The sequence below is a fragment of the Pezoporus flaviventris genome, unplaced genomic scaffold (genome assembly GCF_033815535.1).
Source record: "Pezoporus flaviventris isolate CSIRO_AGI_PZ_B2104156 unplaced genomic scaffold, CSIRO_AGI_Pfla_v1 ptg000007l, whole genome shotgun sequence".
Taxonomy (NCBI): Eukaryota; Metazoa; Chordata; class Aves; order Psittaciformes; family Psittacidae; genus Pezoporus; species Pezoporus flaviventris.
Window position 1 is genome coordinate 58,573,787 of NW_026892555.1, and position 12,082 is coordinate 58,585,868.

The 12,082-nt window shown below is 35.0% G+C and overlaps 1 protein-coding gene across 4 annotated transcripts in view; it reads right to left on the reverse strand.

Annotated features, from left to right (window-relative positions):
- Nucleotides 1-6,244: 6,244 nt before the first annotated feature.
- Nucleotides 6,245-12,082, reverse strand: part of NETO1 (neuropilin and tolloid like 1) — a 65,554-nt gene continuing 59,716 nt past the window's right edge. Inside the window, exons 8-11 of one of the 4 annotated variants that reach the window (XM_061448896.1) lie at nucleotides 11,769-11,882; nucleotides 9,198-9,756; nucleotides 7,964-8,038; nucleotides 6,245-7,163 (exon numbers count right to left, since the gene is read on the reverse strand). In XM_061448896.1, coding sequence (XP_061304880.1) covers nucleotides 7,978-8,038; nucleotides 9,198-9,756; nucleotides 11,769-11,882 — 734 coding nt within the window. In that variant the 3' untranslated portion in view covers nucleotides 6,245-7,163; nucleotides 7,964-7,977. Of the gene's footprint in view, nucleotides 7,164-7,963; nucleotides 8,039-9,197; nucleotides 9,757-11,768; nucleotides 11,883-12,082 lie in introns of those variants that run through there. The other 3 variants (XM_061448895.1, XM_061448897.1, XM_061448899.1) reach the window with 3 other exon arrangements.

The following is a 12,082-nucleotide window of genomic DNA, read 5'->3' on the forward strand; positions in this document are numbered from 1 at the left end:
TTGAGATTTCCATAAAAGTGCATGCCTGTTGAGATTTCTGTCTTTTGATCAAAGCCAGTTGACTAATTAAATCTTAGAGAACTAAAATCATGCAAAGTTTCCAGAGTACTTTCCTTTTTTTATTTTTACTCATCTTGGATCTAATCATTTTCCAGCAGCACATTAAGTGATTCAGCTGAACTCTTATGACATCTGATAGCCTTTTGTAAAAAAAGCTGTATAACTTATCACAGCAAATTTTTTTTGAGTCCCCACCAAGATAGGCTACTGAATTGCAAAAGACATGTTAATCCAATACATGTATAAAGAGTAGAAAGTTTGCATTACAAAAGGAGGAGGAGGCATAAAACTAAGAATTCTAGTTTTAAGGAGAAGAATCACAGATCTGAAACCCCTAGCATACATAATAGTAATGTCACATTGTCTTTGCTCCCTTCTGCTATGAACTGAAAGTTTCCAATATTAATATTACGCTTTTTCAATCACCAATGTGATGGCAATAATAAAAAATGGAGCTGACATTCATATTATTTCTAATAATTTTACGTTATTACTAGCTAATTCTCAATGCCTAAATTGGTGTAGACTTTCCACCAACACACTGAAAGTTAGCAAGCTTCTTTATGTCACTAAAGTGACTCTCAAATGACAGCAGAAATCTCTGGTCCTGCATCTTTGCCATGCAACTTAAAATTGAAGAAATTTGCTGGCAGAGCTTTAATGTACTGTTTCATTGCTAAAGAGCTGCCAGATATACTCAGAATATCAAACAAAATCACCCCATGGGTGTTTTCTGCACCAAAACAGTCAGTAGAATGTGTGAATGAAAAAGTTAGAAAGGAATTAAAAATCTCTTCTATTTGGCAAGGAAAACTCAAAATGCAGAGACTCAACGCCAAACAAAAAAAAAAGAGTAATTCTTTGGGGCCAGCAAAATCATTTATACTTAAAATGTCTGTCCCCCCCCAAAAGGGTATTTAAAACAAAGGCCCTTTGTTACAGATTTTTAAATATTAGATTTATAATTGCAAACTGGTAAACAAATACAAAATAATTTATATTCCTCAGTTGAGCTCAATTTTATGATAACACAAAATTTGTTACAAAATGGGATTAGGATTTGGTTTGTGTAGCAACCAAGTATTCAGTTTATGGTCTTCTAACTGTTAAAAATATTATTGCTGCATTGATCACTGGGAAAACATGATTACTTTAGATTTCTGGCATTCTCTTTTATTGTTTTACTTCCTTTTCTCACTTACATGGGTCAATTAAGTATAGAGCATTGAATCATTGATTTGTCAAACCAAAGGAAAGAACAGCTCACCTTTATTTTCACTGATGCTGAAAGATTCTCTAGCACTAAGCAAGAAATGAGGACTGAAGCTTTCCTTCCCCAAAATTGTGTTCTGTGCTTCACTAAAGATGGTGAAAGCTATTTGCTTTTAACAAACTGATTTTTCCTAATTTAAATTTTTGTTCAACCCAGGAAAAAGCAGGATCTAGATGGATAATGTGAGCAGAGCATGAATCATGCCCTGCAGTTTAGTTAGAAAAATCTCAGATGGAAGGTGTCTTCATTTACAGGTGAAGTTAATGCAGCTGAATGATTCATTTAACCAGATACATGTATCTAGGACCAGTGCAACCCCCCCCCCCAGTTATTATTACTATTTTTACAGTATCTGCAGCAAGTACCATGGATGCCTTTCACATCCAACTAAATTATATGCCAAGTAATCACTTTCAAATGAAACCACCCTTTTAGATATAGCTGAGTGCTTTTAATATGTCCCTCAGTGGAGCTGAGAACAGAATAAAGAATGGCAAACTTAAAAGCTCTGAGCAACTAGATATTGCAGAGCTGTCCACTGCATGTGGACAGCTGCCCTGTAAGCCCTTGTCTGCCTACACTTATGCAAACAGCTGTAAGTCCTTCCAGAGCCCTGAACAGAATCAGTACTCGCAGTTATGGTATCCTGCTTCCTGGGATAAAGTAGTATTGCACTTCGGTCTTCACTTTTCTGAGGATTGAGAGGTGAAATGCTGCTGCACGGTGTTGGTCAGGCCCGTTTGGTGATGAAATCTGAGAAAGCTTGTTTCAGTTTTTCATCATGGGCTGCTCAGATTGTTTTTCTACTTCTAGCTACGGTTTGCTGTTGAAGGGGATGGCAGCTTCCCTTTTTTCCGACAGTGACCTTGTTGGGAGATTGCAGACCAGCATGACTCCTTTTCCTGGGAAAAAAAAATGGAGGGAAGCAGCAACTCCTGCTTCTCCTGTTAGTTGATGTTCTTACCTTGCTGATGATAGCCCTGACATGCTACTGACTGATGTTTGCCAGGCTGTGCAGCTTAAATGTGTTTTATTAGGCATGTGAAGGAGGCTAGGAGAGTGATTTATGTTGTGTGAAGGGATGTACTAATATAAATATAGCCTAGGAGGAAAAATGAAAGTGCTTGAAACAAAATTTGGCTTGACAATGATGCAGCTGTCACTGGTAGAAGAAAAGGAGTGGAGGTGAGTTCTCTTTGTGGCACACCAAGGTACAATTATAGCAGGAGCAGGCACGCCATCCCAGAGGTAGATGGCCCAGACAACAATGAAGCACAGGCATTAAAACACAAATCTGGTGTCCCTAATAGGCCCATGCTCCAGTCCGTTCCCATGTATCTTCATAGCTTTTGTTGTCCTGCATAAATTAAAGGTAATTAAGATACGCTGCAATCACATGTTTTCATTTTGCTGTTTATAAGTAAGGTAAGGTTAAGATGGCTCTGAAGTGATAGATGGGAATGAGCCAGGTGGATGCAAAGATAACACACGGTCAGTGAGCTAGTAAAATTTCAGCATTTTCCATGAATTTGGAGGGAACAGAACTAAATTCACTGTGACAGAAATGAAAAACAGCAGTGATAAATACGTAAAGTGATCCTCAAAAAGAAAAGAGATGATGCTAAGGTAATGACGAAGAAGAGCAATGAGACCATGAGTCCGTGACTTCACATCAAATGTTGAGTCAGGAAAGAGGAGATAGGACACTTCTAGATCAGATATGGCTTTTTGTATTAAAGAGTTTTGAATGGTTCAGATTTCATCCTTTATATCACTTAAGTTTTTCAGCTGTGCTCCCTCAGCTGGCTCAGCTGGAATATCTTTGTGTTAACAGGGAGATTGCACATGAAGTGGAAGACAAGAAAACACAAAAGGGACAACTTCTTGTTTGAAGGACATTGTTCTCTAAAGCACAGGTATTACAACTATCTTTTGGAGTTGTACATAGGTAGTTGGACATTTTTATTTTGTGCCTAAGGAATCTGTCCTAAATGTGTCTGCGAATTTGTTAGTGGGAGCAACAACCCTTCCTTCTTGTAATTACCATACCTTTATCTGTTTCTCTGTTTCTTTTCTTTGTCTGGCCTTATTTTTTATTTTTTTTCTTTTTTTTGAGCAGGAAACATTTCTACTTTTTCTGTTCTTTCCCATTGGTTACATCATTGCTAGGCTCAGGAGAGTAACTCCATCATAAAAATGGAGAAAAATAAAGGATAAGGTACTAACATTACTCAGACCTTTTTTTTTTTTTTCCCCAAGGGGTTTTTTAGAATTAAAAGGATAATAAAGGATAGTAAATTTACACTGGAATGTTTTACAAAATGGATTTCCTGAGATTTTTAAATGATGATGCAGAAAAGACTTCACGAACTGAAAAGTCCTTATTTCATAGAGCAGAGGCAAATGTTTGGGAGTGGTTGTGCACACTATCATCCTAAAAGAAAAATGAATACATAACACTATACCCATGAGAAAAGGAAAAAAACAAACTCAAACAAAGCAAACAAACAAACAAACCAAACAAAAAACCAAACTCCACCACCCCAAAACTATGAATAATATGGTAATGAGCTGTGATAACAAAAAACCTTTAAAAAATATATGAGAAATAAGCATACTGTCAACATAGCTAGACATCACACACACACATTGCACCAGTCAAACCAAAATGATCTAGTAAATATCATTCTTAGGTTTAGCTTAAGGCAAACATCAGGTAAAATGCATGAAGCTAATACCAGCTCAGCTAATCCACACTAATTTACTAAATTGTTACACAGAACACATGTAGCTGTGTTAATCAGCCAAACTTTCTTCCCATAAAATGAAAAAGGTGTAATAGAATAGATTAAACCTTGCTTACAGTATGTAGTCAAATACCAGGTTTTAGCATTCTCTTTATAGCTAATTGAACTTGCATAAACTTGAAGTTGCTTAAACCACCTTGTCTGTTTGAACCAGCTTGCTTGAACTGCTTCCTGTTTTTAAGAGTGGCTGTATAATAATAAAAAATACTCATAGGAAAGGCAAAATATTTACTTTAAGAAACAACCCCTTTTAATATTTTGAGTTTTACAGATCACATTGAGATATTCTGCTATTGTGTGATACCCAATAAAAGTTATCTATCTTTACTGTTTGCAGTATAGTGGACTTGGCTAATATTTACACTGACTATATACAGAATAAAATTAATTGAAATTAAATATTTCAGTTATAACATTTTAATTGTATTTGAATTCATTTTTGTTTATTTTTAATAGAAAAATTTATAATTTGACCCTGTTCCCCTAATATATGCATCTTTTGTCACTTACGATACTGGTTTTGTTTAAGGTTATACCTAGCTATTAAACAACTTGTTTCTAAAGGAGTTTCCAAGATCAAGTAAGCATTACCATCCTCACTTTGTTTGGCCTGCTCTGTTTATACAGGTTAACACTTCACTGGAAAAATCATTGCATTTCATTGTGTGCTTCTCCAGGAGGGACTAGACCCTGTGTTTCAGTGGGATTTAGGCACTTACATATAGCAACTTTAAAATCCAAGGCTTCAGCACCTCCCTCGGTGACAAATAAAATTAATTCAAATCTGAATTCACATATTTAGATTTCTCCTTATATATTTATTTATATGCTATCTCCATTAGCAAATGCTTATAAATATACATAAATGTGTGTGCATGTTTATGTATTTCCTTCAGGAAGTCTTTCATTCTTCCTTGATTTTATAATGGATGCATGGATGTGGCAAAAAATATACTTAAGAAAGGATCATGAGAGAGGTCTTGGAAAGATTAAAGAAAAAAAACAGTTATAAAGTATATGAACTTGGTAAGAGATATTGATTCGTAAATGAGCTACTTAAACATGCTAAAAAATCCATACAATTGAAAGATGACTCAATGACTCTCAATGACTGCAGCTAAGGGAGGACTGCTTTTTGCAGCTAACGTGATAACAAACAAATTAATCAAGCTAAAATCAAATTATGTAAAATACATTACAAATACATGAAACAAAAAAAAAGCAAATACCTGAAACCCTTGTTCTTCTCATGTCATTTATAAATCATATTTCTAGAAACTGTTTTGTATAAATCAGATTACTTGTATTTTTAATTACGCAAATTATTTATCATATATTTAAATAGGTGATATAGATCACCTTATTTTTTGTGTCAATATTTTTCAATCTCTTCTCAGCTACTTATGCTTTAGGAAGATCCATGGAATTCTTCCTACTTTTCCAATAAAACTAGAAATTTCTTTATGTAGAAAACCTAACAACCATGAATGACACAGTACGTTTAAGAAGGGACTGGGATTTGTTTTGAAACAGAATTTGGAAGACAACAGTTTAAACAGTAATAAAACTATAATTTTAGCATATTGACTCCTTAAATGAGAGGGTTTTCAACTTTACATAATTGTGGCTTTTCAATCTCCAAAAATTCCTTAATAACGTAACCTCTTAAGTTTGATTTTGTTGTTGGTTACTAATGTTTATAGCATGAATTATGAATTTGAGTTTATCGTGCATAAGGAAATTTTTTATATTTGCAACACTTAAACTGGAGCCCAGCCATAACATTTGTATGACTGATAAAAATCTCTGCTGCACTGAAGGAAACCTCCTACTAATTGCCATGGAAATAAATTAGTTAAGAGTACAGAACTGAATACAAAGGTTACCAGGAACCTTTTAACTGAAATTAGGCAATCATCAACTTTATGTATGATGAATTCATTTAAATAATTAAAAAAAAAATGCATTTTGCTTTATGAGAGACAGTTGATTCTTCAATGTACCCGTGTTTCAAGTTCCTAGAAGCTACATTTTGAACTTAATCCTCTGAATTACACAAGATTTGTATATTTGGTAAAAGAAAACATTGCCATTAAACTCAAGGTAAGAAATTATTATACATTGTTTTATGTATTTTTATATAAAAAGTTACAAGTAGCAAGCATATGACACAGAAATGGAACAGTAACAGCAATAATTGTGAATGCATGCTTTTTACAATGTATCTAATAAAGGGTTTTTTGCCAACTCAAATATTCAGTAAACATACATGCAGATTATTTTCTCAATGTCAAATTCAGTCATATTGCTAGATGCTTATCCAACAAACATTTCTATTGAGGAGATTATGAATGGCTAAATACCTGATTTCAATAAATTGTTCCTGAAATTGGGAATTTAACTTGCAACAAAAAGAAGAGAGAAAAAGAGAAATGACTGATAAGCATAATAACCAAAGTCTTATTGCCTTCTAGTAATTTTACTCAACACTGTTGAATTTTGTCATGATATGAGAATAGCTGGTCAGAGAGTCCATAAAACCTCTAGCTGGTGTTTCCAAGGACGAGTTTCACATTTCATTGTAGCATGTTCAAAATCACCCAGGAGCGCACTATTCTCAAGCAGTCTATATAATGAAAACAATGTACATATAACAAAAGTTCAATGAAAATCTTCTCCTACATACCACGCAACATACAAGTAAACCACAGACATAAAACATATCAAATAAAATTAAAAAAAAAAAAGGGCAGATCTCAGGAGCTAATTTCTTCTTCAGGCTTGCAGCAAATCTCCAAATGTATTTAAAAACTAAGGAGCACTTGGTGGCCAGCAGCCCAATTAGAAAATAATATATTATTGTGCAATGGGAATATCTTGCTAAGGAAGTGGAATATGTCTGTACTTCTTGGGTTTGGACAAAGGCAATGAAATGAAATTAGAAACATGTCCACTCTCAGAAATTGAAACAATTCACTGTAGATTTTTCCATTCAGAATTTGAAAGACTGCATGAGTAGTTGTCTGAAAGCAAAACAAAGTTAAAATATGTTCTACCTGTGAGGAAAAATACAGAAAAAATATTTACCTAATCTAGAAGCAGTAAAAGCATTAACAGATTCTTTCCCAGTAAAATTGCTGTATAAATATATACATATAAACATGTATACACACATATCTAAGTTTATATACATATATACACATATACATTTATAAATTGACAAACTAGGAGCTATCTACAACTCCATTATAAATATCTGAGATTATATTTATTAAGTGTTGATAACAACTTACAAAAGAAAATAGGAAAAGACTCAAAAAAGGAAGTTTAATTTGCAAACATTAACATTACTGCTACAGAGTACCTAAACTTCTCAGTACTACCACATACCCTTCCCCCAACACCTCAACAGGCTGGATTAATAACAAGAACTGAAACTAGATAGTTCCATATCTTCCTGTCTTGGGTTAGATTACCAGGTTTTACATGCTATTTTGTCTGCTGGGACTCTAAATTTTATTTTCATAAATAAAAAAAATAAACCACCAGAACCATGCAAAGCATCTGCATTTATAAAGTGTTTGGAATTCTTATATTTAGCTAGGGGATGACTATAATGCTTTCAAGAATAAGGAATTAACAGATTTTGCTTTGTTTACAATGTTAGTGGTCATCTGTCTTTCAATTTTCTCACTATTCAAATATTGGCTCTCTCCAAACAAGGTGACACGTAATTGGAGAACTAACATGCATTTTAGTAATATAGCAAATACAATGGCAAGCAACATAATTGTTCAGTTGTTGAAAAGGTATGTTTACTTACCTCAGTATTGTCTCTTAGACCCTAGTTGTGTTGTACTCAGACTCATGTTTGCTTAGAGACCCAATGAGGCAGAACCTGGAATGTTATGGCTATTTCATTCAAAATAATAATGTTTGCATAGCAAAAAAATATATACTTATAGATATTTAACAGTACAACTTGATAATCTGATCAATATTAATGGAAAAATTTACATTGGCATGCAATTAGATTAAAATAATCACTTTTTTTAAGAGACAGAAATGTATTAATATGCAAAGAAAATATGGAGGGCATGTAAACAGTACAAGAACTACATAAATAATGCTTTTATGAAAAATACAAATATATATAAAAAGTTTCTGGTGCTGGTGGGGTTTTTTTCAAATAAATTGCTCATAAATGCTTTTGCATCTGCTTTTCTTTTTCTTGACTTATAAACTTTTAATCGTTCATATTTACAGTCTTTAAAAGTGCAATATACAGTAGAAATAGTTCTTTTGTTAAAAATATGCTTGATTTTTTTAAATTTGTCAAATATTTGACAATTTTTTTATTGATTAGAAAGATTCTTATGCATAAATATATGAGTTTTCTTTATTCACTATGTTGTCTCATGTTCTAGTCTATCTATCTATATATATGTTACTATGACAAACCAAGACACTGTGATTAATAATGGAACAGTAGCTACAGTAAAGTTTGGAAATACTGAAATTCATTACATGAAAAATAATTTTTCATGGGAAAAGGAGTTTCTTTACCCCAGAATTATGTTTCTCATTATTGGCCATGCATCAAAATGAATATATGTATGTTTTTATTTATTCATGTATTGATTTAGAGATATTAGACCGATAGTGGATGATACTCAAGGCCACCTCAGTTAAAAGGAAGCCACATGTATGTGGCTCTTATAAAAATGAGATTCACACAGAATCTTTAGTTTTTAAAAATTATACCTGTTCTCTGTTGACTTCTGTATGTATGCATGTGAGTATGTGTAAAATGGTGAAAGAAAAAGAAAGCTATAAAGTAGAAATGTAAAACTGAGATACAGGGTCCTTCAGGAAACAGGAACAGAGATGAGAGAAAGAGAGACAGAAAGAGATAATATAATGGTATGTGCTATCAGGAAACAGAAATTTAAACAATAAATAAAGAAGAAATATGTCTTTACTGAATAAAGAGTGAATATGTTTGGGCAATCAAGTCCTTACACAATAGTCTTCATCAAAAATCTATTGATACTGACCGCTGAACAGCTTTATCATGTCTGGACAGCCTGTGACTTGTGGTTGGTACCTCTTCAATTTCGTCTATCTCGCACGCATCTGCAGCATCTTGTGAGTAGCTATGCTTCATGACAAGGATATTTCTCCTGTTCATGGGCTGAATGAGTGGTTTTACAGGCTGGGGTTGTATTTCTGTCAAGACAGAAGCATCTCTTGTGCTGAGGTTACTACGGCTGCCCTTAATGCTAGACACTTGTGATCCACAGTGATGGTCATGAATGCATTTTGAAGAGGATCTCCGCAGTTTATGATAATTTTCAAAGTCATCTGCAACATCAGCAAGGTCAGCTGTAGGCCCTGTCCCTCTGAGGGTGCATAACTCATAATGAGGAGGCTCAAATACCTCTTGAAACACTGTTTGATCAAAGTCTGTTTTCCTTTGGACAAATTTTTTACGAGGCTGCTTGATCTGTACTATAACAGAGATAACAATGAGGATGATCACAATGCAAGAAGTCACTCCAATTATAGTCCCACTGGTATTTGTAAATTGGTCCAACAGGTTAGCTTTTCTTTTTTCTGTGTGACAGAAGAAAAAAAAAAAAAGGCACAGCATTAATTGCAGTCTGAGACACTCGAGGACTTTCTGAGTCCCATGCTCTGCCAGTGAGGAGGGGTATAAGAAACCGTGAGGGAGCGAGTCAGGACACCTGATCCAAACTAGCCAAAGGGGTATTCCATACCACAGCACGTCATGCCCATCATATAAACTGGGGGCAGTTACCCAGAAGGGGTAGATCACTGCTTGGGTCAGGCTGGGTATTGGTCGGCAGGCGGTGAGCGGTTGTATTCTCCTCCATTGCTATTTCCCTTATCACTATTATTATTGGTGGTAGCAGCAGTGGTTTGTGTTATACCTCAGTTACTGGACTGCTCTTATCTCAACCCATGGGAGTTACATCTTTCGATTCTCTTCCTCATCTCTCTGGGAGCAGGGGGAGATAGAAGAGGGGCGAGTGAGCAAATGGCTGCGTGCTTCTGAGTTAGTGGCTGGGCTTAAACCATGACAGTTCTTTGTGGCGCCCAAAGTGGCACCACAGTATTTCTCTGTGATTTGCTTTCATATGGCTGCAGACACATGAGATGGTGACTGAGGCTTGTAGAACTGCTACATGTCAAAAAGCATTCACATAAGCCTCCCATAGGAACAGCAAGACTGAACAACAATGATTAGGTTGCAACACCCAGTTTAGTGTAATTTTTCTTGACAATTTAAGTGTATCAAAGGGCTTAATAAAAAGCCTTTGAAATTAAAGTTATTGGCACCAAAGCAATAACATCCATCTCTTCATAATTTCCTAGATAACAAAAATTAACTTTTCAGTACTCCCCATTGCCTGCTTTTGTAGAGTCACCTGGGGTTTCTCTGACTGACGCAGGCTCTGGGGAAGTAGCAGAATTAGAAAAAGCAACACAGCAACAAGCAACTTTTTTGTTGGAATCAGTCAGAAAATAAGAGAGGATAAGCTCACAAGGCCCAATAGAAAGGTACTTGACAAATTAAAGGTGAAAATAATTTTGTAAATTAAAGAGTGAGGAAGTTTTTCTGTTTTCCTCTGTGGTGAATAAATAAAGAACAGATAATTATTTCTCATTTGTATGTTTAGTTTCTTTAAAGAACATTATGCCATACCACAGTTTTACTGTGCTCTTTTGAAGTACTTTTTCATTTGTGTTTTACCCTGTCGCACTGCTTGTCAGGATTTTACAGGCTTCAGCAGACTTATGGCCTGACTGCTAATCCACCTCATTCTGAATTTTTTTTCTTGATTGGTTCCTAAATTTGGCATATCCCATGTTTCCAGGAACAAATCTGCAGCAGACGGAGGGCAGGGTGGGAGGGAAGTGAACTGTCTCCCTAGCTTTCAAAGTTAGATCATTAAGCTCTTTTCCCTGAAGACAACACAGATGCTGAATTATTTTTTTTGTTTTTGTTTTTGTTTTTTTTTTCCCAGAAAGACAGAGCAATATTCAGAAACTGTTCTCAGCACCTGGTTAAGAACATCAGTTCCCACCTATGAGAGATATTATTCTTAATTTCCTGTGTTTATACCTTGCTCTTCAATTATAGGTAGATTTGGTTGCTTTCTTACAGTATCAATTACACTTCACCTTGGATTTTTAGCCCACCTGGGCTGTTACGGGCATGAAATGTAACTAGAAGACACCTGCTACCCGTATGTTACTCCACTACAAAGGGAACTATGAAAAACAAACCAAAATATGACTTCTAATTACATTTTAGAGTGTATGAGAAACAGAGACCCAGTGATCAGAAAGCTTTCCAGAAGGACATAACCAACCAGGAGGACATAACCAACACAAAACACCAAGCAAAACAAATGCAGACACTAAAAAGAAAACCCATCCGTAATTTTACCTCTATTTTCTCAGTTGCTTGACGTATGCTCTCCCTAAATTGTTCTTCCTGAGCTTTGACCCATCTGGCACATACTTAACAAGAAGCTAAGGATAATATGCTGTATCCCATGCAGGCAAAATGACTTGACATTTCCAGTTCTGCACATTACCTTTGCAGTGGTTTTCATCCCAAGGATATACACAATTCTGGAGTCCATTGCAGACCAATGTATTATTAATACACATATTACTGTGGCAAAAGAATGCGTTGGCTTCACAAGGGGCTAAAAACAAGAAAGAAAAAGCTGATATTAAGCAGTAAATCATTCAGCTCTCTGTGACAAACACATCTAGGAGTGATCATGAAATCTGTGATAGAAAAAAGCTATGCAACACAGGTGTCTTGAGCTTATTCAATAGTTGACATGCAGCACTGAGAGCACACATATCATAAACTAGTTATTGTTCTGTGGCAAAAGATTTT